The sequence below is a fragment of the Dreissena polymorpha genome, chromosome 15 (assembly GCF_020536995.1).
Source record: "Dreissena polymorpha isolate Duluth1 chromosome 15, UMN_Dpol_1.0, whole genome shotgun sequence".
Classification (NCBI taxonomy): Eukaryota; Metazoa; Mollusca; class Bivalvia; order Myida; family Dreissenidae; genus Dreissena; species Dreissena polymorpha.
Genome location: NC_068369.1, coordinates 24332406 through 24359646, shown reverse-complemented (window position 1 = coordinate 24359646; position 27241 = coordinate 24332406). Strand labels below are relative to the sequence as shown.

At 37.6% G+C, this 27241-nt stretch overlaps 3 protein-coding genes across 3 annotated transcripts in view; 1 reads left to right on the top strand and 2 right to left on the bottom strand.

The window, feature by feature from the left end:
* The window catches only part of LOC127859490 (protein amalgam-like), a 174300-nt gene that overhangs the window by 82478 nt on the left and 64581 nt on the right, over positions 1–27241 (bottom strand). The window lies entirely within an intron of this gene.
* LOC127859491 (discoidin, CUB and LCCL domain-containing protein 2-like) lies at positions 830–14765 on the top strand. Its single transcript, XM_052396971.1, has 8 exons — positions 830–1113; positions 1451–1480; positions 8007–8203; positions 8669–8818; positions 11989–12130; positions 12639–12785; positions 12932–12991; positions 14001–14765. The coding sequence occupies exons 1-8, from the start codon at positions 1083–1085 to the stop codon at positions 14177–14179; spliced, it is 936 nt and encodes a 311-aa protein (XP_052252931.1). The 5' UTR covers positions 830–1082; the 3' UTR covers positions 14180–14765.
* On the bottom strand, positions 19171–23864 carry LOC127859624 (tripartite motif-containing protein 2-like). Its single transcript, XM_052397128.1, has 3 exons — positions 23555–23864; positions 22205–22324; positions 19171–21734 (listed from the first exon to the last, which is right to left on the bottom strand). The coding sequence occupies exons 1-3, from the start codon at positions 23862–23864 to the stop codon at positions 20938–20940; spliced, it is 1227 nt and encodes a 408-aa protein (XP_052253088.1). The 3' UTR covers positions 19171–20937.

The following is a 27241-nucleotide window of genomic DNA, read 5'->3' as shown; positions in this document are numbered from 1 at the left end:
GCCGCATCATGCGGCGTCTCATCTGGGTCTATGTTGTTTGACAAGGCCTTTTTTTCTAGACGCTAGGCATAAATGGGTTAATTTCAAACAAATTAGAAAAAAAATGCATTGTTTTAAATTAACTGTGCAGCAAAACTATTGACGTAATGTAAATATAATCGTGAACACTTGCTAACACTATGGGAACCGTTTGTTTAAACATAATAATATAAAATATCATACAAATTTCAGTAGGGCATAATGTGGTTCAATTCTGCTTCGGTTAAAGTATTTCATTTCGAACCATGTCAAACGGCGACAGAGGTGATTAATATTATATACGTGGTTTTAAAGACAACAACTGCGTAATCGATTAATAGTTGAAGCAATTGGACAGACATATTCGAAAACTTAAATTTATACTCGGATGGGTTATACCTGATAAGGTCCAATATAAACAACAAAAGCAAATTTTACTGTAGATATTTGTTTAAATAATCCTCAACAATCCTGAAATAATACTTATGCAATCTAATAGCAATTATCTTGTCATCAAACACCATTAAGGAAAGAACTTCTGTATCCAATTAAACCATCAAAGAACGTCTGTTTCGTTATTTGCCTTGATGCTACCAATTACATAAGGATATATTAAGGAAATGCCTAGTGGGTTTGCTTTGCCCTTTTTTAAGAACTCTGCAGGCCTTAACCTGTCTGTATGTGGTCTCTAATCCTTATGTTTACGTAACTATCAGCATTGGCAAAAAAACGTCCGAAGCGTAAGCGTGAGATGCGCCATGTCCTCGGTTGACATTCGCATATGTAATCTTGATAATAGCTCATATCTGACTTACGCCGTAATTTCACCCAAAGCGCACTGGCGTATCACCGGAAACGATGCGACATCGGCATTGAAACGGGTATTAAAGCATTCCATGCGGACCTCCGTAGAAGAACTAGTTCCCAGCGTGCGTCAAACATAGACCATTCTCGCTGGTATTTAAGAGGATACCCGGTGACAGGAACGTGGTGATTTTCGTAATTATAAACAGTGTTATGTCGTTAAGTTTATTTACTTATCGGAGATTATTAAACCAGTGACGATGAATCAGCTAACTGTTTCTATTTCGCTTGGTAAGTTGTGTTTTTTAGACGGGCATTGTTCACTTGCTTTATTTCCATTTTTTTTATATTTTCTATCTTTTATCATTATTTAAGATAATTATTTCACTAATTTATTATTATGGTATTGGTTTTATTTGTATATTATCAGTATGATAACTATTATAAATATTATTTATTATTACTATTATCATCATCATCATAATCACGAGTATTGTTATTATTTTCGAAAATTATTCATTCTAAAAAACAAGATTTGTGATTTCGTTATTTCATTCACTGTATAGATCTAGATATATAATAAACTTATTTCATAATTGCAACGTCAGTAAACACTTGTTATTTTCAGTGATGACGGTTCTGTGTCACAATGCATTGGGTAAGTTAACCGGATTTACATTTTATAAATGCGTTTCGTTTGCTGATAAGTCATATTTAAAACCTATTGTTAAACGTGTTTTAAGAGCAGTAAAGCATATATATACCAAATATTGTAAAATATAAGATATGTTGAATGCGGCAGTGTGTACGCCAATATATATGTGTTGCACTGTGTGAAAAATAGTCTTTGATTTAAAATAAACAAACGAATGTTTTGTAAATATGTTAGAACTGACACATGAAAATGTTTTCAAAACGTATTTTAAATTCATAGTTTCAAAGTCTATTGGGAATTCGGCATTCTGCCTTCTGCTAGACTATTTGAATTCTCACCTCTAAGTTTTAACGCTTCGAACAAATATTTTACTATGTTTTTGAGTTTAAGAACATAAGAACAAGGCATCATCGATATGTATTTACTTATGGTAGGCCATGATGTCCGGAAATTATATTTTATACGTAAATCGTTATATAATGGACAACATAATAATTATAAATAAGAAGTAGATTGTTTTACACGAAGAATATTTTTGCAAAATTTGTAATTTGATAAATTTATCAATATCAGAGTTATCATAAATTTCCCAGACTTTATGATGTTATTTGTAACATAGATGATTTTAAGCAACTTTATATATTAAAAAAAAACAACAACAGAAATTGTAGTTCTCCTGAAAAAAGTATTAAGGCCAGAACCAAGTTGTTTGTAGTTCTCCTGAATAAAAAGTATTAAGGCCAGAACCAAGTTGTTTGTAGTTCTCCTGAATAAAAAGTATTAAGGCCAGAACCAAGTTGTTTGTAGTTCTCCTGAATAAAAAGTATTAAGGCCAGAACCAAGTTGTTTGTAGTTCTCCTGAATAAAATGTATTAAGGCCAGAAACAAGTTGTTTGTTTCCACTGACATCTAAACAACAAACAGAGGGTAAAAAATGGGCCGGCAAAACTTCTTTGTCGTTAAATCTTTGTTACTATACATATAACTTTTCCTCACTTTAATAAGGCTATTTAATGAAGCAATTTTTCTAATCTCTAAATAAGATATTACTCTTCATATCTTAAGTTAGTTTTTTAAATATCATCGAATTCAGCTAAACATATCGAAAATTCAGCATCGACTACCAAAAAAAATAATCATGATCAACAATAAATATACGTGTCAGCCATGTATGTGGAAACAAATATATTGTATGCTTTATTAGAAACGAGTGTTTGATCATTAATGAAAAAAGTATTTCTCAAAACACAAATGTCTTTTGTATGTCATTGACATGTCAATTTTGTAGGGACAAGCACTTATTAATTGAAAATATATACCCTAAAAATTGATAAAAAGATAATAAATATACCTAATTTAAATATCACATATTACTAAAACGCCGTTTCTTGATTTTTCTATTAGATTTTAAAGCGGTACATTACTAAATTCGGAACAAAATGATGCATATACATGTATACAAAAACGACCTGATCCGCTGTAATAAATAAAGTCCCATAACAGAAATACATAGTTATAAATTTTCAAAGTGACCATACATATACAAATAAATAAAGGTGACCAATTCATTAATTAAACAAATGATGGTACAATTTATTGCCTTAAATCTCTGCAAATCTGCACCATTTAAGCAAATACATTACAATGACATCATATCATGAGCTTTCATACGTTCAAGCAGTTTTAACCCATTTATGCCTAGTGGACTCTCCCATCCTTCTAAACTTGATCTATTTAATTAAAAAATTTGGGATGTCTAGAATATTTATTTCTATATTTAGAATATTTCTTAAGAAATTCATTTAAGCAAACAGCGCGTTTTACGACATCTAATTTTGGGCGGGAATAAAACTCGGGTACAGTCTACCGGTAAATTGGCCGGGTACGTTTTAGTATTTGTTCCGTATCCGGAGTACATCTAAGTATACTTAAAAGTATCCGGTGTACATTTAAGTAGTACCCGATCCGACAATGACCAATCGAGCCTAAGTGGCTGACGAGTATATAGGCATATGTTGACACAAAGTTCATATGAGTAAAGTGTATGTGCATAGCGCTAAAATATAAAAAACAATTGACATATATCATTTATTTATGACGATTATTGAATGTATATTGTTGTTTATCAAGTCTGAACTTGAAATGAAAATGTGCATAGAAATTTATATAAAAACGGAATATAATTCGTGTCCTTTCCCTTTAACGTGCACAAGATTCCAGCCGAATTGCTGCGTAACCGTTTTATGGCAGTTGTAAACTTGACCTTCGTTCCCGACTTGCTAGGCCGCGGTGACAGAAAATTGCAAATGTCATCACAACACGACATTAGCTCAGTTTTAATGTTTATGCTGTATTTTCTTGTATGTTTGTCGCGACTTAATCCGTATTTGGCCTTACACCGGTGGTTTCGGATAGCTTTTGCCTAAAAGTAAAAACGTTTTATGACAAACTCAGAGATTGGACAAGGCCCACTTTATAGGCATAGCCTTTCGTGGTTTGTAATTAAGTTATTTCAATTCACACCCTGTTATCAAATGATAAATCATGTGATTTGTATATCATGAAAACATGCTCATTTGAGCATGAATCAAAAACAACAGAATACTGTCTGGTTCATATTATATGCTTCATACTTTGTTCACCTTGCATATGCAACTCAATGTCATAGTGTAAATAATTATACGTTATTACACGGGATATTGATCCCGTAAAGCCATATCGCAAATTGCAAAAAGTCCCTTTCGAGTCCCGTTCTTTCAACTACTATATATGCCTATTGTTTTATAGTCATGTCCGTTCATGCCGTCATGATTTCCTTTGATGCGTACTGCAAATTGATATTGCAGGACCATTGCTGTATTCCACTAAACAGATCACATACATTAAAAAAACTGAATAACACTTTTTGCACAGTAAGACTTTTATATCTCATGATAAAATATTAAATTTCTGCAGTAAAATAACAGCAGTGATAATAAACAAATTGGTATTTTCACAAATAACAAATTTTCGGAACTACTTTTTCTAATTTTAGATTATCATATAAAGATTTATCATATTTTTGTTTATGATCACGAGTGAATTAAAATCGATATTCCATCGAATCCAAGAATCCAACAAATTTTCTTTTTAGTGTATGTTTTTCACCGTTTATTTACATTGTAAATAATGGATAATTTCGCTGGATTTATGACGTCATTTTATGTATTGTATTGAGGCATGCCACGGGAGAAAAGGTAACTTTTCAGCGAAAGGGAAACAGCTGTAATTGTTTTCTTGAAAAGGGGGCATAAAAGAAACAGAAAATTTGTTGTCAGTGTAAGATCGGTTGTTATTTCCCCCTTGATCATAGAAAAATAATATTTTCTATGATCACTCGTGAAATAACAAACGATCTTACACTGGAATGGACAAATATCCTCTTTAGCTTATCTCTTTCTGTTATCTTGTGAGTATGTTGCGCCATTTTTGTATTGTATCAGTTTAAACAAATTGCGTGCTATGAATATTAGTGGAGGATACACCAAGCGAACTTTTGTGGAAGCATCATTGCGTTATTTCATATGCAATCTACAATATGTTTAGTTACATGTTTTTTGACGATGCTGCGAAGCAGCTCGTCTAAGTTATCATACCATGAACAAATTCTTCACAATGGCGACCTATGTAAAAGACCGAGCCAGTCCGATTGAGATAGCTCGATTTTTCTAATCGGCATACATCGCTGATTATCATTAATAAAGGTATAGGAAGCTCAGCTATAAATAGGACAGCACATTCTGGGAAAAGATTTAATAATAGTTTGAAAACGTTAATTTTAAATCAGTTATATTCAATCCATTAAATGTTTAAAGATCAATGAAATAACTATGCATTTTCTGTATTGTATTTGACATTTGTCGTGATTCAGTAAATAAATTGCGAATTAAAACGTGTATAATTAACTTTCAACGCGATCATGAGTGTAAAGAAAACGAATTATTTCAAACCTGCCATTTGTAAACGTTGTAGCGACTATGGTATATAAACAGCATAACAGCCATAAGGCTTCTGTGAAACTCGCTCTTATGCGTGCTTTCTCATTTTGCATATTTAATAAACTTTTCAAACAGAAATTACAGAGCCACATCAGTGCACATACTATGTTTGATAATTTATTCGTTTGTTGGATATTGTTTGCTGTTTAAACACATATTAGGTCATATCGCGGCGATTTAGTTAACCTTACCGTGTGTTCATGGGCGAACTTACATATTCAAGTGCTCTTACGACAATGTGCTCATACCTAATTCGGGAATCATCATGAAACTATTGCCGTACTTAACGAACAAACATGCCTAAGCTTATTGAATTAGAGAAAAAACAATAATCAAAAGAGAAAAATTATATGTCCATGCACATGGGCATGTGAAATCACGTCCGTCATAGCATCATTAACTTAGGAAAGGATACAACGAAATATAAAGTTTGGTATGATATACATGTGAAATTAAATAGCATGGTGTAATTAAAGAGCATGTCAAGTTTTGAATTTATATGCTGAAACGTTATGTTAAATCCCTCGAACGTTTTTACTGTAACAGAACGTTTTTTTTTAAAGATAAGTGGTACAGAAAATACACGTCGAATATCTTTCTAAAGATATATCTTGTTTTATCCCATCATCAGACGTGCATTGTCGAAATAAACCACTGTGGAATAAATTTTCCTCTATTTCGGCAGTGCTGAAATATAGCTGTCACGCGCGGCTGAGAATGGTCATATTACTCGGAATCAACTATAAAGTAATCATTTTTAGTTAAATCGAATCAGATTAAACAAAACAAACAATTTGATACCAAGATGTAATATATTTTTAACACAGAATGCAACTCAAAAGTCAAAAAAACATTATTTACAAATATTAAGTGCGCGTACTCGTGACGTCATTATTAACACGTCATACGCAAAATAAACTTCGCTTTATTCGGCACCGACCTAGTATTCTCAATATATTTTACCGAGAATGTAACCCGCCTCCAAGTTTCGCTGAATGGATCAAGTTCCCCACGGGTTCTTCTTCCCCGTACCCCCAATTTTTTCGTACCCTACATTTTTTCGTACCCATTTTTTCGTACCCATTTTTTTTCGTACCCAAATTTTGTTTCGTAACCAAATCTTTGTTCGTACCCATTTTTTTTTGCATAATTTTTGTACCCAAAATTTTCGTACCCATTTTTTTCCTACCCACATACACAATTGTGGTGATGTAGATAAACTTAAATAGATGCTTTTATATCAATCCTCTTCAAAAGCATCGTCACACCAGTACTGCCAGTACTTTGATTTAATTGTGCACTAAACGTTTTTATGTGAATGAAAACCAGTTTAAACAACATACTCTATAAATAGATGTATGCCGATCTCTCAATTCTAATTAAGTGTAAATGGTTCAAAAGTAGGGCTCAAACGGGTACCCGAAAACACATCGGGTTCGCGGGTCGAACAATTACCCACGGATACGCGACAAAGCTATTGCCAATTATATCGGGTCGCGTCGATAATTCACGTGAGGGGACATGCACGATTTATTTGCAGATAGATTAAATGATTGGGAGTCAAATTGTCTTTTATATTATGTTAAGCGTTTTTGTCTATTCCAAATTAAGGAAATACACGCACCAAATGCAAGTAAGTCGATGTACGACTCTATGAAAATGATACAATTATTTTGAACAAATACAAGGCGAATTTCTAAAACGGAACTTGTCTAAAAATATATCAACTTCAAACTGGAAACGGAATTTAAAGCGACCATCAATAAGTTGTTATCGTATAAAGTTAAACAATGGAAAAATAATGACATTAGTGTCATACAATACTAACATTTATTTTCAACAATGTGGTGTAAAGATGTATTTACTAAATAGTAGCATTACTAAATATTATTTTAGTCAATATTTGATAAATCGCATTCTTTTTTTCAAATATATTAGTTTTTTATTTCTGACTTATTAAGTCGCATAAGGAAACGCATCATTTAAAGAAGTTTAACTTTTAAATATAAACTTATTCAATCCTGACATGAACCGACCCGAAATTCCACGGATTTTATAATTTTGACAAGCCCGCTCGACCCAAAGAAATGTTTGGACCCATTTGGTCCCTAGTCAAAAGATCCCACTGTTAGAAACTAATACTGACTGCAACCTGTTGCTTTTTTGTTTTGGGAGATACTACTGACAGTACCATAATCCATCAAATAATAAGATAATTTAATGTCAAACTTACACAAGCTGTTTATGGCATGCAAAAGTGCTTTTTTTAAATTTCATATTGCAAGGTATTGTTACAGTAATTAACCCACCAATTAGGGCGTTGGTAGTTATACGCATTCTCAAGATATCCTACGAAAAATAAATAGTTTTTTGATCGACCGACCTAGCCATCGACCGACCGACAGGTGAAAAGCAATAAAACCATGCTTCTTCAATTATTTGTTTATGTTTCGAGATTAATATTGTTATTTACGATCAATTTACAATTTCAGCCATTTGTGACAACGACCTCGTGACGTCTTTTTTGGCGTCAGTGAAGGCATCCAGTACGTTCGACTTGACGGACAAGAGCACCAACTACGGCCCTGATCGAGCGTTTATCAACGCCACCGAGGTCAAGGACGCGTCAGGGATCACTCAGATGGGCGCCTGGGTGGCGGAGAAAAACGCCATCAACCAGTGGATTCAGGTCAGACAGAAGCAGTCGTACCATCATCATCAAAAGCATCATCATCATCGTCTTCTTCTTCCTCCCTACCATTATCAGTATTATACCCATCATCATCATCAGCAGCAGCAGCATAATAATTATAATTACATGTATCATCGTCTTCAGCAGATCATCATTATTTTTATCCTTCTTAATACCACACTCATATAATAATCAACATCGGTGTGTTTCACTCCCAACTTTGGGATTGATACCGACACCGATAAAATTGCAAAAATTAGCGTAGTTTTCATTTAAATTTGGTTTCTATTGTACTTTAAAAGCTAAAACAATGAAGGGGCATTACAATGGGAATGAACCTTTTTCAATGGTTAGTTTATATGGGGAAAAACGCTGACCATCACAATCCTTTTTTATTCTTAAAGGATACTGTGTTGCTTCACTAAACGCGAGTTCATAACCGTGCGTTTTTGTTCCTGCCAGATCGAGTTACAGGACCCCGCTTTGGTGCGGGGCATCGTGACCCAGGGACGTGATGCTCAAGATCAGCAGTGGGTGACCAAATACCGGATCCTGTACAGCGAGGACTGTCACACGTGGCATACACTCGGCGCCTTCAACATCACTGATAAGGTACATAGCTACAGACTTTTTCAGACGCCAGCGAGTTCATGGTACGAGGCTACCTCCGCGCAGAGATTTGACTGGAACCAGCGTAGCAGGATCAAATGCCTGCCTTCATAACCAACCACGTGAGGATAGCTTAGCCACGTGGTACTACAATTTTACCGTTTTAAATTTATAAATAATGTTATAAAAAACAAGAAACCGTTTTTTTTGTCACAATACTGCACTTTATATTCCGATAAAAGGAAACGTATTGATGGGCATAACTTTGGACAAAATAATACAATGGATGGTTTGGCAACTTAAAAATTTCAAAGGGCCATAACTCTCTCAATAAATCATCTAACCAAAACCCACTAATAACATGCGCATCTCCTCAAGGTAGTTAAGCTTCCCATAAAGCTTCATTGAAGTCCAGTCAGTAGTTGGGGAGAAATAGCCTGGACAAGAATTGCACTATATGAACAGTTTATAGAAAATTTCAAAGGGCTATAACTCTGTGAAAAATCATCCGACCATAACCGGCTGATAATATTCACATCTCCTGTTGGTAGTGAAGCTTCCCATAAAGTTTCATTGAATTCCCGTGATGAGTTGCTGAGAAATAGCTCGGACAAGAATTGCACTATATGTACAATGGAAAATTTCAAAGGGCCATAACTCTGTGAAAATCATCCGACCAGAACCCGCTGATAATATGCATATCTCCTGTTGGTAGTGAAGCTTCCCAAAAAGTTTAATTAAATTCCCATAATAAGTTGCTGAGAAATAGCTCGGACAAGAATTACACAATATGTACAATGGAAAATTTCAAAGGGCCATAACTCTGTGAAAAATCATCCGACCAGAACCCGCTGATAATATGCACATCTCCTCTTGGTAGTGAAGCTTCCCATAAAGTTTCATTGAGTTCCGGTCATTAGTTGCTGAGTAATAGGCCGGACAAGAATTGCACTATATGTACAGTTAATGGAAAATTTCAAAGGGCCATAACTTTGTGAAAAATCATCCGACCAGAACTGGCTGATAAAATTCACATTTCCTCCTGGTAGTGAAGCTGCCCATAAAGTTTAATTGAAATCCCATAATAAGTTGCTGAGAAATAGCTCGGACAAGAATTGCATTATATGTGCAATGGAAAATTTCAAAGGGCCATAACTCTGTGAAAAATCATCCGACCAGAACCCGCTGATAATATGCACATCGCCTCTTGGTAGTGAAGCTTCCCATAAAGTTTCATTGAATTCCGGTCATTAGTTGCTGAGTAATAGCCCGGACAAAAATTGTGCACGGACGGACACACGAACGGACGGACGAAGCGGCGACTATAGGCTCCCCCAAAAATAAATTTGGGGGAGCATAATAAACGTAAACTTGTACACGATTTTCAAAATATAAAAGAAAATGATACTACTTTTCATAATATAATACTTAAACAACAAAAAATTAAATCCTACCAAATCTGGAAGGATTTTCTTGTGATGCAAGAGATTGTATGTGAGATCAATGAACGACAACTCTGCGTGGAGATGGATCTGCGAATAATTGCTATTGCAAAAGTGTATTAATTGATGCTACTACAGACAAGTATATGTTCATATTTTATGTTTGACAGAAATTAACGCTTTTATATTACATTTCTGAAGTATAAGATTAAGTTTAGTGTGACGTTAATTCTAAATTATTCAGTCGGTGTGAACTTGGTTCCAGTTTAAATTTTTTTATTTAGCAAAAAACATATTAAGTGTCATTGGTCGTGTTTTTAACTTTTTACCCATTATTGTGATAGTATAATATACACTGGATATTATTGCCCTGATGTCTACCGGATAGTCACAAACCCATTCTCAGACTTAAAAATATAGAATAGACAAAGTCCCAAGAAATATAACTTCAGAGTTTGAACAGATAAATGATATAAATGGTGGGTATATCATAAGCACACTGTTCTTAATGAAGAATGGTGTAATTTCAGGTGTCAAATAGCAAGTTAGACTCGCAATAAATCATGTTTTACAAACTACATTTATCGGAATAATCATTATCATAAGACTTAAGTATAAGAATCGGTTAGCGAATACCTAACTGCAGCTCGATTGGTCATTGTAAGCTCGGATACTTCTTAAATGACCCCCGGGTACTCTTAACTACCCCGGGTATGGAACATATACTAACCCCTACCCGGCCAATTTAGACTTCACCTGATTCCCGCCCGAAATCCGAAGTCGTAAAACGCGCTACGGAATACGAAACAAAATTCGCATCGAACACAACCTTCCTCAACATGCTTTTTTGAGAAGGAGTTTCGATAACATAGAGGCAATTTGACAGAATATGGACGTAACTAGAAACATAATTATTGTGAAGAAAATTAGCCGAAAACAATAAATTTAGCGTTAGAATTCTGAGGTACGTTTCAGTAAATTTTCGGTAGCCGGGGTACATTTATTTTAAGTATACTTAAGAGTACCCGGGGTATATTTAAGTAGTACCCGAGCCGACAATGACCAATCGAGCCATATTTTCCGTACCCGGGGTACATTTTAGTATACTTAAGAGGCCCTAGGGTACACTTAAGTAACACCCTCTTTAATTTTGAGTATTTTCCATGCTGCATCATATGTTGACTTTTTTTCATAAGAAACTTACCTCCCCTGCTATCTCAGTTTTAAGGCTATTCATAGCATGCAAATCTTAAAATTGGAACAGCCAAACAGAATACGCTCAAGAGGAACCCTTATTTTCAAGATGGCGGTTTGACACTATCAATACAATCGATTATTTTAATGTTTATAGACGGTACACATTTGAAAAATAAAACCCCAAAAATTTGACCAAATGTTAAGAAGTATTTGTGATGTAACATCTTTATGAAAATTACCCACGACTCCAGAGGAATAAAGCTTTCCGGTATGTTGTTGTTGTTTAGCTTGATTTCATAGGGTAAAATATGTAAGGCTAGAGACCACTACAATAAAGTAGTGCCAAAAAGCGTGTAATTTTGCTTGCATATAAACCTTCAATTTGATAGCAAAATATATCATGAAAAAATCTGTAGTTTTTTTAAAACAAATTATATGCAATATGCACCCAATCGTTCTTTATAAAACTGACACTATGTAACATTTCTCTCGAGATTTCCAGTTTGGATTTTTCTTATCGTTTGCTCTCATTAGTTTTTCACCGGAAACACGGACGCCAGTTCCCCGGTGACAAACATGTTCGACTGTCCAATAATGGCCAAGTGTATCAGAGTAAACCCTCTTGGCTGGAACAAGGACATCGCCATGCGTGTCGGTCTGCTGGGATGTCCACTTAGTAAGTCTAAAACCTCACGGCGGTTACCGCATCTGGACTAAAGTTCAAACTTTTTTTATATACGGTTACCACTCTGGTCAGAGGCAAAACCCTTCAGGTTTTATGTTTCTTAACGTAGGGAAAGTATTGCAATATTCTACAGAATCGGATTTTTATAAATGGTTTTCATTCAATAAATGAACAGAGGAATATAAATAGCTTTCACTTTACAACGTCCCTCAGTGATCTGCGGACCGACACTTTTTTTAAACAATCGGGTAAAAAAAGATGTCAAGTTCAGTAAAGCTAAACGTGGCTTTGCAAATGTACAAAGTATATATTGTAGCGTATAAATCATTATCCCTTTATCAAACATATAACAGAAGAATACATGTATAATGATGCTGAATAAATGGATGCAGATTTCTAAACGAAGTACCTCGTTTTACTCAACTGTTCGTAACGTTCAACGTTTTATGTTATTTTGTCAACGCGTCTTTATTAAGTCTGCCATTAATCTGTCATACAGATCTGCAGGCGGTCACCACGGCGGCTCCTACCACCGTGGCGCCCACGACTGCTGCTCCTACCACCGCCGCGCCCACAACTGCTGCCCCAGTAACCACGGCAACGATGACGACCCCAATGCCACCAGTGACGAGCACTGTACAAATGGGTCAGTGAAACGGAATGACAGTTGAACCGTTGTTTTTAAAGAATTTATTCTTTGACATTAGTTTGTGGTGATATTAATGGTGTATTTAAATGAAACATAATACAAAAAAAAATATATATATATATTTTATTTGTGTGTGTTTTCAGCAACAACGCCCATGCCAACGCAGGCAGCTATTACACTTCCTCCTGTGGGACCAAAGAAAGGTATAACTAGCGATATTCACTTCTTAGGTGACTGGTTATGGAAGTTAACTTACATCTTAATAGCGCTCGATTTGTCATTTTCGGCTCGGATACTACTTACATTTACCCCGTATACACTTAAGTACACTCAAATGTACCCCGGGTACGGTTAATATACTTAAACGAACCCGGCCGATATTAGACTGTACCCGAGTTTTAGTCCCGCCCGAAATCCGATATCGTAAAACGCGCTACCGATAAACGTACAAAGGGTATTGTTTATCTTAATCGAGGAGTTTTGAAAAGAGATAGAATGTGTATTCGTGTAAACTGCATCAACATGCTTTTTGAGCATAAGTTTTGATAGTAAAGAGGCCATTTAACAGAAAATTGAAATAAATATGAACATTATCAATTAAAAAAAATAGCCGACAACGACCGAATTAGCGTGAAAATTCCCGTATACGTGGTAGTATATTTTCCGTACCCGGGGTACATGTAAGTATACTTAAGTGTACCCGGGGTACATGTAAGAAGCACCCGAGCCGACAATGACCAATCGAGCCTTAATAGCCCATTAACATCGTCGCGTTTTGCATTGAGCCATTGTTTTTGCTACAATACAGCGTGTTTCCAAATTGTATCAAATTGCTGCATGCACTGGCGTTGTGCGTTGTGTAAAAGGGGACACAATTAACACTTCAAAAGTTAAAGAACAAGTATTTCTAGCAACTTATAGTTTATTTAAAGACAAACGGTTCATTGAAAGCGTATCTAAAGGGAAATATTGACAACGTGAGTGTACTGATCAGCCACATAGTCGTGTACATGCACTCAATCTCACTTCTAAGGCAACCCATTTACTGTTTTGTATGTTATTGTTTTTTTGCTATCAGACGGATCAATATATCAGATGGAAATTTCGTTGGTTGTTGTTTTAAGTTATTTTCTACACGGTTTCAAACAAATAAATAATACATTACCGGTATGCCCTGTCACTTCTGGATCTTGTAAATGCATGTCATTCCAGGCCAGTGCATCACCTCGTGCCTGGGACGCGCCAATGGGGACTACCAGTCATGCACCGGTTGTGACGTATATATCACGTGCGTCTGGTCGTCCATGTACGCGAACAGACCGTGTCCCAAGATGCAACAGTGGGACGATAACTTGAAACGCTGCGATATAAAGTCCACTACGTGCCCGTAGACTTGTTAAAAAATGCACCGGGTACTATTCAAGAGCTATGATGTATTTGCATTGAGACGTTGTTTTATTAAAATCATCAGATTTGTTTCCACATTTTGTATTAAACCTTAATGTTACCTACAAATACATCTTACATATAAAGATATATATGGCGATGGCTTCATCGCATATTGCATGTTATGTATGCCTTACTATATGTTAGTAAATAACGAACACACCTATTAGTTGCTATGTATTATGTGCCCGGTGTATGCGTCAACACACGAATATTTATCGTAGTTATTTACCCAAGAAACTTGTGCTTAGAGTTGAATCGGTGATACTCGCTTAATATCATTTAATATTTTAAAAACGAGCCCGTTCATACAAAAATTACATGGTTATTTAATAGATAAAGTTTTAACATCAGTTTTAACATATGAAAACAATAGATTCATCAAACACACATTTTAACTAATTGCCCGCACAAGTTTATATATTTACGTATTTTGACACACACTTTGTACATTTTTTTATTCTTCTCTATCCTCCATTATTCTGGTAATACATTGTTTACAATTATGTTTGATTAAAATATGAAAACGAATTTTGAAATTAACAAGTGTTTGTGATCAATGAAGGGTGTTAAGGTATATATTTGATGTAAAGTGGTAGGGAATTGCCATTATATCACTTAATTAAGTTAATAACGAAACACTTTTTTTAAATATCATATAGTTCAGCAGCAGAACCTTTATACAAAATGTATCTGTGTTCTAGCATATGCACGATGCTTTCTCCTACCATAATGGCAATGAGAGCCATTGTTTGAAATATTCTTTATTTATCTGCAGGCAGATATGATAAAATAAAATTTAAATTATCACGCATGAATAAACTTGCCTATAATGTACAATGTATTTTGTGCAAATTTCGAATTCTGACTAAAAGCTCGACGGTGCAGAATGCATAACGAGATATTTTGAGACAATTTAAGCCGCGTCATGCAAAAATGAGTCTAATGTCATATGCGACCAGCGTAGCTCAAGCGTAGCATGCGCATCCGCGCAGTCTGGCCAGGAGGTACTTAAGAGGCCACGAAACCGTGCGTGACTTTATAGCAGACAGCGCAGCTCCTGGCCGGCTGTGCGACTGCGATGGTCTGCGAATAATTTTCCCGCTCAAGTTTATATATTTACATATTTTAACACACGCTTTGTACATTTTTATTATTCTCTGTCCTCCATTATACTTATAATAAAATGTTTAAAATTATGTATGATTAAACAAAACGAAAACGAATCTTTAAATTGACGAGTGTTTGTGATCAATGAAGGGTGTTACTGTTTTTATTTGATGTAAAGTGGTGAAACAGAGATCATAGGGCATTGCCATTATATCACTTAATTAAGTTAATGCCGAAACACTTTATTAAATATCATAAAGTTCAGCAGCAGAACCTTTATACAAAATGTGTCTGTTTTGTAGCGTATGCACGATGCTTTCTCCTATAATCAACGCAATGAGAGCCATTGTTTGAAATATTTTTTATTAATCTGCAGGCAGATTTATGATAGAGTAAAATTTACATTATAATGCATGAATAAACAAGTCTATAATATACAATGTATTTTGTGCAAATTTCGTATTTCACACTTAAAGCTCGACGGTGCAGACTGCATAACGAGATATTTTTGAGACAATTTAAGCCGCGTCATGCGAAAATGAGTCTAATGCCATATGCGGCCAGCGTAGCTCAAGCGTAGCATGCGCATCCGCGCAGTCTGGCCAGGAGGTACTTAAGAGGCCACGAAACCGTGCGTGACTTTATAGTGGACAGCGCAGCTCCCGGCCGGCTGTGCAACTGCGATGGTTTGGTCTGGAGCTACGCTTGCCGCAAAAGGCATTAGACCCATTTTTGCATGGCACGGCTCATTAAAAGACTATTATCGTCGGATATACGTGTCCGAGAGTTTTCTCTCACCTCCTTTTAATGCTGGGGTATGAAGTAATAGTAGGTCGTTGGCGGACATCACATTAAATAACTCTTGAGTAACCGTCGAGCAATATATCAATCATTAATCAAATAGATACCGGTAATGCATTTTCGGCGTCACATTCGGGACATTTTAGTGCAACGTCTACCACGCCTAACGCATCTGCTATTTTAAATTGAATGTACATTTAATAAGTTTCATTATTAGAACGATACATCGGATTCAAGACTGATTTATGTGTTGTGTACATGTAAATCCTTATTCATATTAACACTTCATGTTTAAGATAATCACAGAAAAAATGCGATAAATGTCTGATTCACAAGTTAATTATTAATTTGTATAATATGATGTATGCAGTTAATGAATTCATCTCATTTTGGACATCATCTGACGTTAAAAATAGTGTTATATCTTTAATTAATATCTCAACATTTAATCTGCTAAGAATATAATAAATCTTATTTTAATCATGCTATAACTGACATTATACCGGTATCATGTTATCGTGTCATGTATATGTTGTTCAACTAGTATTTAAGTTAAACATACAAGTGGCATAATATGTCAACATGTTTCCAGTTCAGTGCTGTTAAGTTATAAACATTCCACAAATTAGCCCACGTAATATTAAAGGCAGTATGTGCAGCAACCAATATATGTATAAAGGGGGTGAAAATGGGGTTTAACGCATTTGCGTAAAGTGTCGTCCAATTAGCCCGTGCAGTCCGCACAGGGTATCAGAGACGTCTCTTTCCGAATAAACAGGATTTGTGCTAGCAAAAGACTTCCTTTAAGCAGAAAATAGCATGAACAGGGAACGTGTCGTCCTTGTTAAGCCTGTGCGTACTGCACAGGCTAATCTGGGACGACACTTTACGCACATGCATTAAATACCGTTTTCCAGAGCGCGGCTCATATACGTAAGATTCTATTTATATTTGTCTTGGCTGGGAAAGAGAACATGGCTTCTTCTCTGTCTTGGCTGGGAAAGAGAACATGGCTTCTTCTCTGTCTTGGCTGGGAAAGAGAACATGGCTTCTTCTCTGTCTTGGCTGGGAAAGAGAACATGGCTTCTTCTCTGTCTTGGCTGGGAAAGAGAACATGGCTTCTTCTCTGTCTTGGCTGGGAAAGAGAACATGGCTTCTTCTCTGTCTTGGCTGGGAAAGAGAACATGGCTTCTTCTCTGTCTTGGCTGGGAAAGAGAACATGACTTCTTCTCTGTCTTGACTGGGAAAGAGAACATAACTTTTTCTCTGTCTTGGCTGGGAAAGAGAACATGGCTTCTTCTCTGTCTTGGCTGGGAAAGAGAATATTGCTTCTTCTCTGTCTTGGCTGGGAAAGAGAACATGGCTTCTTCTCTGTCTTGGCTGGGAAAGAGAACATGGCTTCTTCTCTGTCTTGGCTGGGAAAGAGAACATGGCTTCTTCTCTGTCTTGGCTGGGAAAGAGAACGTGGCTTCTTCTCTGTCTTGGCTGGGAAAGAGAACATGGCTTCTTCTCTGTCTTGGCTGGGAAAGAGAACATGGCTTCTTCTCTGTCTTGGCTGGGAAAGAGAACATGGCTCCTTCTCTGTCTTGGCTGGGAAAGAGAACATGGCTTCTTCTCTGTCTTGGCTGGGAAAGAGAACATGGCTTCTTCTCTGTCTTGGCTGGGAAAGAGAACATGGCTTCTTCTCTGTCTTGGCTGGGAAATAGAACATGGCTTCTTCTCTGTCTTGGCTGGGAAAGAGAACATGGCTTCTTCTCTGTCTTGGCTGGGAAAGAGAACATGGCTTCTTCTCCTGTGCACAAAAAGTTATTTATATTTGTCTTGGCTGGGAAAGAGAACATGACTTCTTCTCCTGTGCACAATGAGTTATTTATATTTTTCTTGGCTGGGAAAGAGAACATGGCTTCTTCTCTGTCTTGGCTGAGAAAGGGAACATGGCTTCTTCTCTTGTGCACAATGAGTTATTTATATTTGTCTTGGCTGGGAAAGAGAACATGACTTCTTCTCCTGTGCACAATGAGTTATTAATATTTGTCTTGGCTGGGAAAGAGAACATGGCTTATTCTCTGTCTTGGCTGGGAAAGAGAACATGGCTTCTTCTCCTGTGCACAATGAGTTATTTATATTTGTCTTGGCTGGGAAAAAGAAGATGGCTTCTTCTTCTGTGCACACTGAGTTATTTATATAATTCGTAACTATACAAGAGATACGTGTTGCTTTCTTACAATGACGCTATAACAGACTCAAAAAGATGACTGCGGAAGAATAAGAGTTTTGCCAACATGTCAGTTAATTTAAGCGTATTATTTTCGGATGGAAAGCATACATATCATAACAAGCCAGTGTCTATATGTTAACGGCTATTGTTGCTTGCTTTGACGTGTCCAATATTGAGATTCAAATTGAGCAATTAAATAACTAGTTCGTAATATATTGTAGTTTTTGGTTCTTCACTGTATACAAATACGTTTCAAAAAGCAAAGAGCGTAATACTTAATATGGCTTTATTCTGTAATTAAGACAAAAGCGGTTTTTTTACCTCGTTTAATTATTGCAATATTAATTGTGTTTATCAGTTGGCGTTTGAGCCAGTATTTAAAAAAAGTAGACCTTCGCCTTATAAAGATAAAGCCATATTTTTTATTTGTTAACGTATACATGCACTCGTTTTTCCATATTTTCCCAAACAAGGGTACGCTTACTTTACAAAAATTGGCCTCGCGCATGCCACGACCTGAACCATGAGTGATCTCTCTTGGATTGCAACCTTCTTAACCCATTTTTGCCTAGTGGACTCTCCCATCCTTCTAAATTGTATCTATTTATTTCCAAAATTAGGGATGTCTAGTATATTTATTTCTATATTTAGATTTTTTTACAGAAATTCCTTTAAGCAAACAGCGCAGACCCAGATGAGACGCCGCATCGTTTTTCCAGCAGAACAACTGTCAGGCTTAATTTTTATTTAAAAAAGACCAATGGTCGAACATAATGAACATTTTATTTTCGTTTTCACTATGTCGACTCTTTACATGCCATGAATGCATTAACGTTCCTATAAATTATAACACAATCACAACGAGAGCTAGGTATAATTATATTGGAAACTATGTGTGCATGCATTTTTAAAATACTAGAAATAGAAAAAGATATATTTCAGAGATATAAACATAGTTAAATATTTAAGTATCACTAAACAAAGTCAAATCTTCGGATATCAGTAATAACGTTAAATGTTATGAGAGTGTTACTCAACACAGAAATACATACGTAAGTATTTAACATGTGTTTATCATTGTGTTTCCTTTGTGATTTTAATTTAGCTTTGATTTTGTAAATTCATACCACTGAAAGTAAAATAAATTAAAGTGTGAGTTCGAAAAAAAATCATTCTGGCTAGCCATATCACGTCCTCATAATTGAGATAAAACAAAGTTCACGTGCACAGACGTTAGATATTATATATTAATATTTAAAGCTTACAAACGGTCAAACAAAATGTCGGACACGCATGTAGTGGTGTAACATTTTGTCTACCGGTGCATCAACAATAGTCCACTCCTCTATAATGAAATATGTGACCGAAAACACTTGAATATGAATTATGCATTGAGCTAATATCAACTTTTGTACAATCTACATATGTACATATAATCACCACATTTGATTATCATGTTAAAATGCATATTTTTAACGATGGATACACAGTGTATAAATGTGTAAATGTGTATTAAAGATACGATAGTACGTTAGTAAATATTAACAACAAAACAGAAACATATACTGCCATTGAACCGAACGGAATCTAATGACTACAGCTGCATATACTACCCCAACCTCCGCGCAGAGATTTGACGGGAACCAGCATAGCTTGATCAAATCACTTCCTTCATAACCAACCACGTGATGATAGCCAAGCCACTTGGTACAATAATTTTACCGTTGTTGTTTTGACTTTTTTTTTAATTTAGGTATTTATTTTTAGTATGAATCGATACTTATACACTATTTTCAAATTGTAAAAGAAATGATACTGCTTTTCATACTTAAACCAATAAAATAAAATCTTCCCAAATCTGGTAGGATTTCTTGTGAGGGCAGAGATTGTCAATCTCTTGCACGACAGTTACATTACATTCACCTCGGTGTTGGGCTCAGAACGGACTATTGTTATGAAAGCGTCTCATTCATGTCATGATCATCCAAAGCGTTCATCATTGAGGTAACAGTATACTAAACAATATCTTGCGACGGTTACATTGTATTCACTGTATTAAAGAAAACCATTCCATACCATGATATCTTATATCAGTCTTAATTCATTATTATAAAATTAATATGTTTTTTTGATGTTAAGAAACCAACAACATACACACGTCGAAGCAATTCCTAACGTCACTCAATACAAATTATGTTCAATTGTTTACATTTGTGAAGCGCGTGGAATGATTCCATCTGCGTAAATGGGCAATAAAATAGTTCCAAAGAGTTGCATTAAAACTCGCAAGTTTTTGCACGATTAATCTTACATTTAAAAGTAATATTTCTTAATTTAATGCATGCGATCTTATATATCCAATCAAATATACATTGAATGCGTTTGTTCGGTTTTACCTATTTTATAGGCGAAATGGCAAGCTTAGCATTTCGCAGAGTTGTATGTGAGACCAAGGAACGACAACTCTGCGTGGAGATTGAGAGATTGTATGTGAGAGCAAGGAACGACAACTCTGCGTGGAGATTGATACTACCCCAACTACGGTCTAGATCTAAAGCAACACACCGGTCCGCACTATACAGAGATTGCATAAAGAAGTAACGAATTGAGGGACTTGAAATCCTCGGGGCTATACTCCATGATGAGCACCTCGTGCCGGTCACTGGACACTGACTGAGTCACCGTCAGCCGCCCGGCGTGCCCGAACGCCACGCACTTGGGGTAGCTGAGCCCGTCCTTGGCGGTGATCACCTCCCACAGCCGCCCGTTCTTTGTCACTATGTACACGGCGTTGTTGCATATAAGTATCGTGTTGTCCAGACTGTCCGTGCAGACGCCCTGCACGGCGCAGAACGTGTCGCCGATCCGGAAGTCGTTGGCGCTGAAAACCCGCAAGAGTTTTCCCTCGAACTGGAAGATCTTCACTGAGCTGTTTCCGGAGTCCGACACTATGATTTGTTTCTTGGTGTTCACTGTCACGTAATACGGATGGTCAAATTCCCGGGGCTTGCTTCCGTACGAACCGAACTCGCTGTAGATCCCGCCGCTGGGGTACAGCACGAATATCTTGTGCTTGCATATGTCCGATACTATCATGAAATTGTCGTGCGTTATCGCGATGCCGTATGGGAATTCCAGGAAACTATCATTCCCGTATTTGTTCTGGAACTCGCCACACTGTGCAAACACCTTAATACACGCGTTCACGCTGTCAGTCACGGCGATACAATCATCGGTCGTCATAGCAACGCAGACCGGGTAACACAGTTCAGTGAGTTCGTTACCACGGGAACCGAACATGTGCTTGAACACACCATCGCTGCTGAAGATTTGAATCCGATGGTTTTCCGTATCGGATACAACTATGTCCCCTAAAATGGAAATCAAAGGGCGCGTCAAATACATAACACTACGCATTGTTTTAGAGCACTCAGTTTCGAACGCACTCTTACAGATTCAGGTATATGAGGGAAGCTGCTTAATATGCGTTTGTACCTTTTTACTGATGGACTTATTCAAGCAGAATATATTTATGTTTACTATTTTGTAACTTAAAGCTTAACGACTTCACGGGCGACTATGCTGATTATAACTCGTATGATATTACGACTCGTTATTTCTTTGTTTATGGCGCCTATCTTTACAAGACAGAACTTAAGTCTGTTTAAACAACTAGCATGAGACGGCAGAGACGCCATGAAAATGTATAGTTCCGCATTTTTAATGTGATGAGTTAAATTTACTCATGAACAGTATTGCTCTTATATAACTAACCCAGAGTCGAACTAAATGCAATTTAGTGATCTGCCATTAATAAGATGAATCACGCGTTCAGCGCTACCTGCTTTTGTTATAGCGATCCCTGTCGGCATGTTGAACTGGCCTTTGTTTTTGCCCTTCCGGCCAAGCCTGCGCACAAGCTTTGAGACCTCCGCCTCCTCCTTCCGGTCTCGGACGTCAGCTGCAGGGGCGATGAGACGGCGTAGGAGGTACATTATCGACAGCCATTGGCCCGTGTTTGGCGCTGTGGTGAGCAATTAAGAAACTGTCGGCGCCTCCCTGTCCCTTTTCGTCATCTCAAGGTCACTGGGGCCACTCGCTGGAAAGAAACCCATGCAAAACTTTTGTCATTACCTTCGATAAATAAGATGTAGTTCGGACTCATTTCCTCTGACAGGTATCTTTACGCACATTAGTGGCTAACATTTAATAACACCGTTATAAACAATTGAAAGATTTCATGCGTAATCTAATCTAGTCGTAATTTTTTATGTAGAACCTTAGTATAATTTGGCCGTGCTCTGAGAAAAGGGGGCTTAATGCATGTGCGTAAAGTGCTGTCCCAGATTAGACAGTGAAGACCGCACAGGCTAATCAGGGACACTTTCCGCTTTAATTGTATATATCGTTTCAATGAAGACCCTTCTTGACGAAAATCCATTTATGGCGGACAGTGTCGTCCCTAATTAGCCTGTGCGCTGTACGCACATGCATTAAACCTGCTTTTTACAGAGCGAGACTAAATTAATATTGTAACATTCATTCGCAAAACAAGATTCGGCAATAGAGACAAGCACCTTTTCGTGGACTCATAAGCGGGCATAATGGCTCGGCATTAGAGTGCACGGATGCAGACGCATATCTGTAGCTTAACTGTTCGGATATGTCTCAAGGGCCATATCATATCATAACTGTTCGTTATATGCCATTATGCCTATATATATAGCTCAACTGTTCTGATATGTCATTAGGCCTTTATATGCAGCTAAACTGTTCGGATATGCCTCAAGGGCCATATCCATAGCATAACTGTTCTGATATGCCAAAAGGCCTATATCTGTAGCTAAACTGTTCGGATACGCCTCAAGGGCCATATCATATCATAACTGTTCGGATATGTCATTAGGCCTATATCTGTAGCTACACTGTTCGGATATTCCTCAAGGGCCATATCCATATCATAACTGTTCTGAAATGTCATTAGGCCTATATATGTAGATAAACTGTTCGGATATGCCTCAAGGGCCATGTCATATCATAACTGTTCGGATATGTCATCATGCATATATCTGTAGCTAAACTGTTCGGATACTAGTATGCCTCAATTGCCATACCATATCATAACTGTTCGGATATGTCATTAGGCCTAATTATGTAGCTAAACTATTCGGATATCCTTCAAGGGCCATACACATATCATAACTGTTCCGATATGCCAAAAGGCCCGTATCTGGCACTACACTATTCGGATATGTCATCAGGCCTATATCTGGGGCTACACTGTTCTGATATGTCATCAGGCCTATATCCGGCACCACACTGTTCTGATATGTCATCAGGCCTATATCTGGCACTACACTGTTCGGATATGTCATAAGGCCTATATATGTAGCTACACTGTTCGGAAATGTCATCAGGCCTATATCCTGGGCTACACTGTTCGGATATGTCATCGGGCTTATATCTGGCACTACACTGTTCGGATATGCCCCAAGGGCCATATCATAACTGTTCGGATATGTCGTTAGGCCTATATCTGTAGCTAAACTGTTCGGATATGCCTCAAGGGCTATATCATATCATAACTGTTCGGATATGTCATTAGGCCTATATATGTATCTAAACTGTTCGGATATGCCTCAATGGCCATGTCATATCATAACTGTTCGGATATATCATTAGCCCTATATCTGTAGCTAAACTGTTCGGATATGCCTCAAGGGCCATATCATATCATAACTGTTCGTATATGTCATTAGGCCTATATCTGTAGCTTAACTGTTTGGATATGCCTCAAGGGCCATATCCATTTCATAACTGTTCTGATATGCCAAAAGGCCCGTATCTGGCACTACACTATTCGGATATGTCATCAGGCCTTTATCTGGGGCTACACTGTTCGGATATGTCATTAGGCCTATATCTGGGGCTACATTGTTCTGATATGTCATCATGCCTATATCTGGCACTATACTGTTCTGATATGTCATCAGGCAGATATCAGGGCCTACACTGTTCGGCTATGTCATTAGGCTTATATCTATAGCTACACTGTTCTGATATGTCATCAGGCCTATATCTGGTACTACACTGTTCTGATATTTCATCAGGCCTTTATCTGGGGCTACCCTGTTCTGATATGTCATCAGGCCTATATCTAGCACTACACTGTTCGGATATGTCATCATGCATATATCTGGCACAACACTGTTCGGATATGTCATTAGGCCTATATCTGGGGCTACAGTGTTCGGATATGTCATCAGGCCTATATCTGGGGCTACACTGTTCTGATATGTCATCAGGCTTAAATCTGGGGCTACACTGTTCGGATTTGTCATCAGGCCTATATCTAACACTACACTGTTCGGATATGTCATCAGGCCTATATCTGTAGCTACACTGTTCGGATATGTCATCAGGCCTATATCTGTAGCTACACTGTTCGGATATGTCATCAGGCCTATATCTAGCACTACACTATTCTGATGTGACATCAGGTCTATATCTAGCACTTCACCTTTCGGATATGTCATCAGGCCTATATCTGGGACTACACTGTTCTGATATGTCATCAGGCCTATATCTATAGCTACACTGTTATGATATATCATCAGGCCTAAATCTATAGCTACACTGTTCTGATATATCATCAGGCCTAAATCTGGGGCTACACTGTTCGGATATGTCATCAGGCCTATATCTGGCACTACACTGTTCGGATATGTCATTAGGCCTATATCTGGGGCTACACTGTTCGGATATGTCATCAGGCCTATATCTGGGGCTTCACTGTTCGGATATGTCATCAGGCCTATATCTGGGGCTACACTGTTCCGATATGTCACCAGGCCCATATCTGTATCTACACTGTTCGGATATGTCATCAGGCCTATATCTGGGGCTACACTGTTCGGATATGTCATCATGCCTATATCTGGGGCTACACTGTTCTGATATGTCATCAGGCCTATATCTATAGCTACACTGTTCGGATATGTCATCAGGCCTATATCTGGAGCTACACTGTTCGGATATGGCATCAGGCCTATATCTGTAGCTACACTGTTCGGATATGTCATCAGGCCTATATCTGGGGCTACACTGTTCGGATATGTCATCAGGCCTATATCTGGCACTTCACTGTTCGGATATGTCATCAGGCATATATCTGGTGCTGCACTGTTCGGATATGTCATCAGGCCTATATCTGGCACTACACTGTTCTGATATGTCATCAGGCCTATATCTGGGGCTACACTGTTCGGATATGTCATCAGGCCTATATCTGGCACTTCACTGTTCGGATATGTCATCAGGCATATATCTGGTGCTGCACTGTTCGGATATGTCATCAGGCCTATATCTGGCACTACACTGTTCTGATATGTCATCAGGCCTATATCTGGCAATACACTGTTCGGATATGTCATCAGGCCTATATCTGGCACTTCACTGTTCTGAAATGTCATCAGGCCTATATCTGGCACTACACTGTTCTGATATGTCATCAGGCCTATATCTGGCACTACACTGTTCGAATATGTCATCAGGCCTATATCTGGGGCTACACTGTTCTGATATGTCATCAGGCCTATATCTGTAGCTACACTGTTCTGATATGTCATCAGACCTATATCTGGGGCTACACTGTTCGGATATGTCATCAGGCCTATATCTGGGGCTACACTGTTCTGATATGTCATCAGGCCTATATCTGGCACTACACTGTTCGGATATGTCATCAGGCCTATATCTGGCACTACACTGTTCGGATATGTCATCAGGCCTATATCTATAGCTACACTGTTCTGATATGTCATCAGGCCTTTATATGGCACTACACTGTTCTGATATGTCATCAGGTCTATATCTGGGGCTACACTGTTCGGATATGTCATCAGGCCTATATCTGGAGCTACACTGTTCGGATATGTCATCAGGATCATATCTGGCACTACACTGTTCGGATATGTCATCAGGCCTATATCTGGGGCTGCACTGTTCCGATATGTCATTAGGCCTATATCAGGCACTACACTGATCTGAAATGTCATCAGGCCTTTATCTGGGGCTACACTGTTCGGATATGTCATCAGGCCTATATCTATAGCTACACTGTTCGAATATATCATCAGGCCTATATCTGGGGCTACAATGTTTGGATATGTCATCAGGCCTATATCTATAGCTACACTGTTCTGATATGTCCTCAAGCCTCTATCTATAGCTACACTGTTCTGATATATCATCAGGCTTATATCTGGGGCTACACTGTTCTGATATGTCATCAGGCCTATATCTATAGCTACACTGTTCTGATATATCATCAGGCCTATATCTATAGCTACACTGTTCTGATATATCATCAGGCCTATATCTGGGGCTACACTGTTTGGGTATGTCATCAAGCCTATATCTGGGGCTACACTGTTCTGATATCTCATCAGGTCTATATCTGGCACTACACTGTTCGGATATGTCATCAGGCCTATATCTGGCAATACACTGTTCGGATATGTCATCAGGCCTATATCTGGCACTACACTGTTTTGATATATCATCAGGCCTATATCTGGGGCTTCACTGTTCGGATATGTCATCATGCCTATATCTGGCACTACATTGTTCTGATATGTCATCAGGCCTATATCTGGCACTACACTGTTCTGATATGTCATCAGGCCTATATCTGGCACTACACTGTTCGGATATGTCATCAGGCCTATATCTGGCACTACACTGTTCGGATATGCCATCAGGCCTATATCTGGGGCTACACAATTCTGATATGTCATTAGGTCTATATATGTAGCTACACTGTTCGGATATGTCATCAGGCCTATATCTGGGGCTACACTGTTCCGATATGTTATCA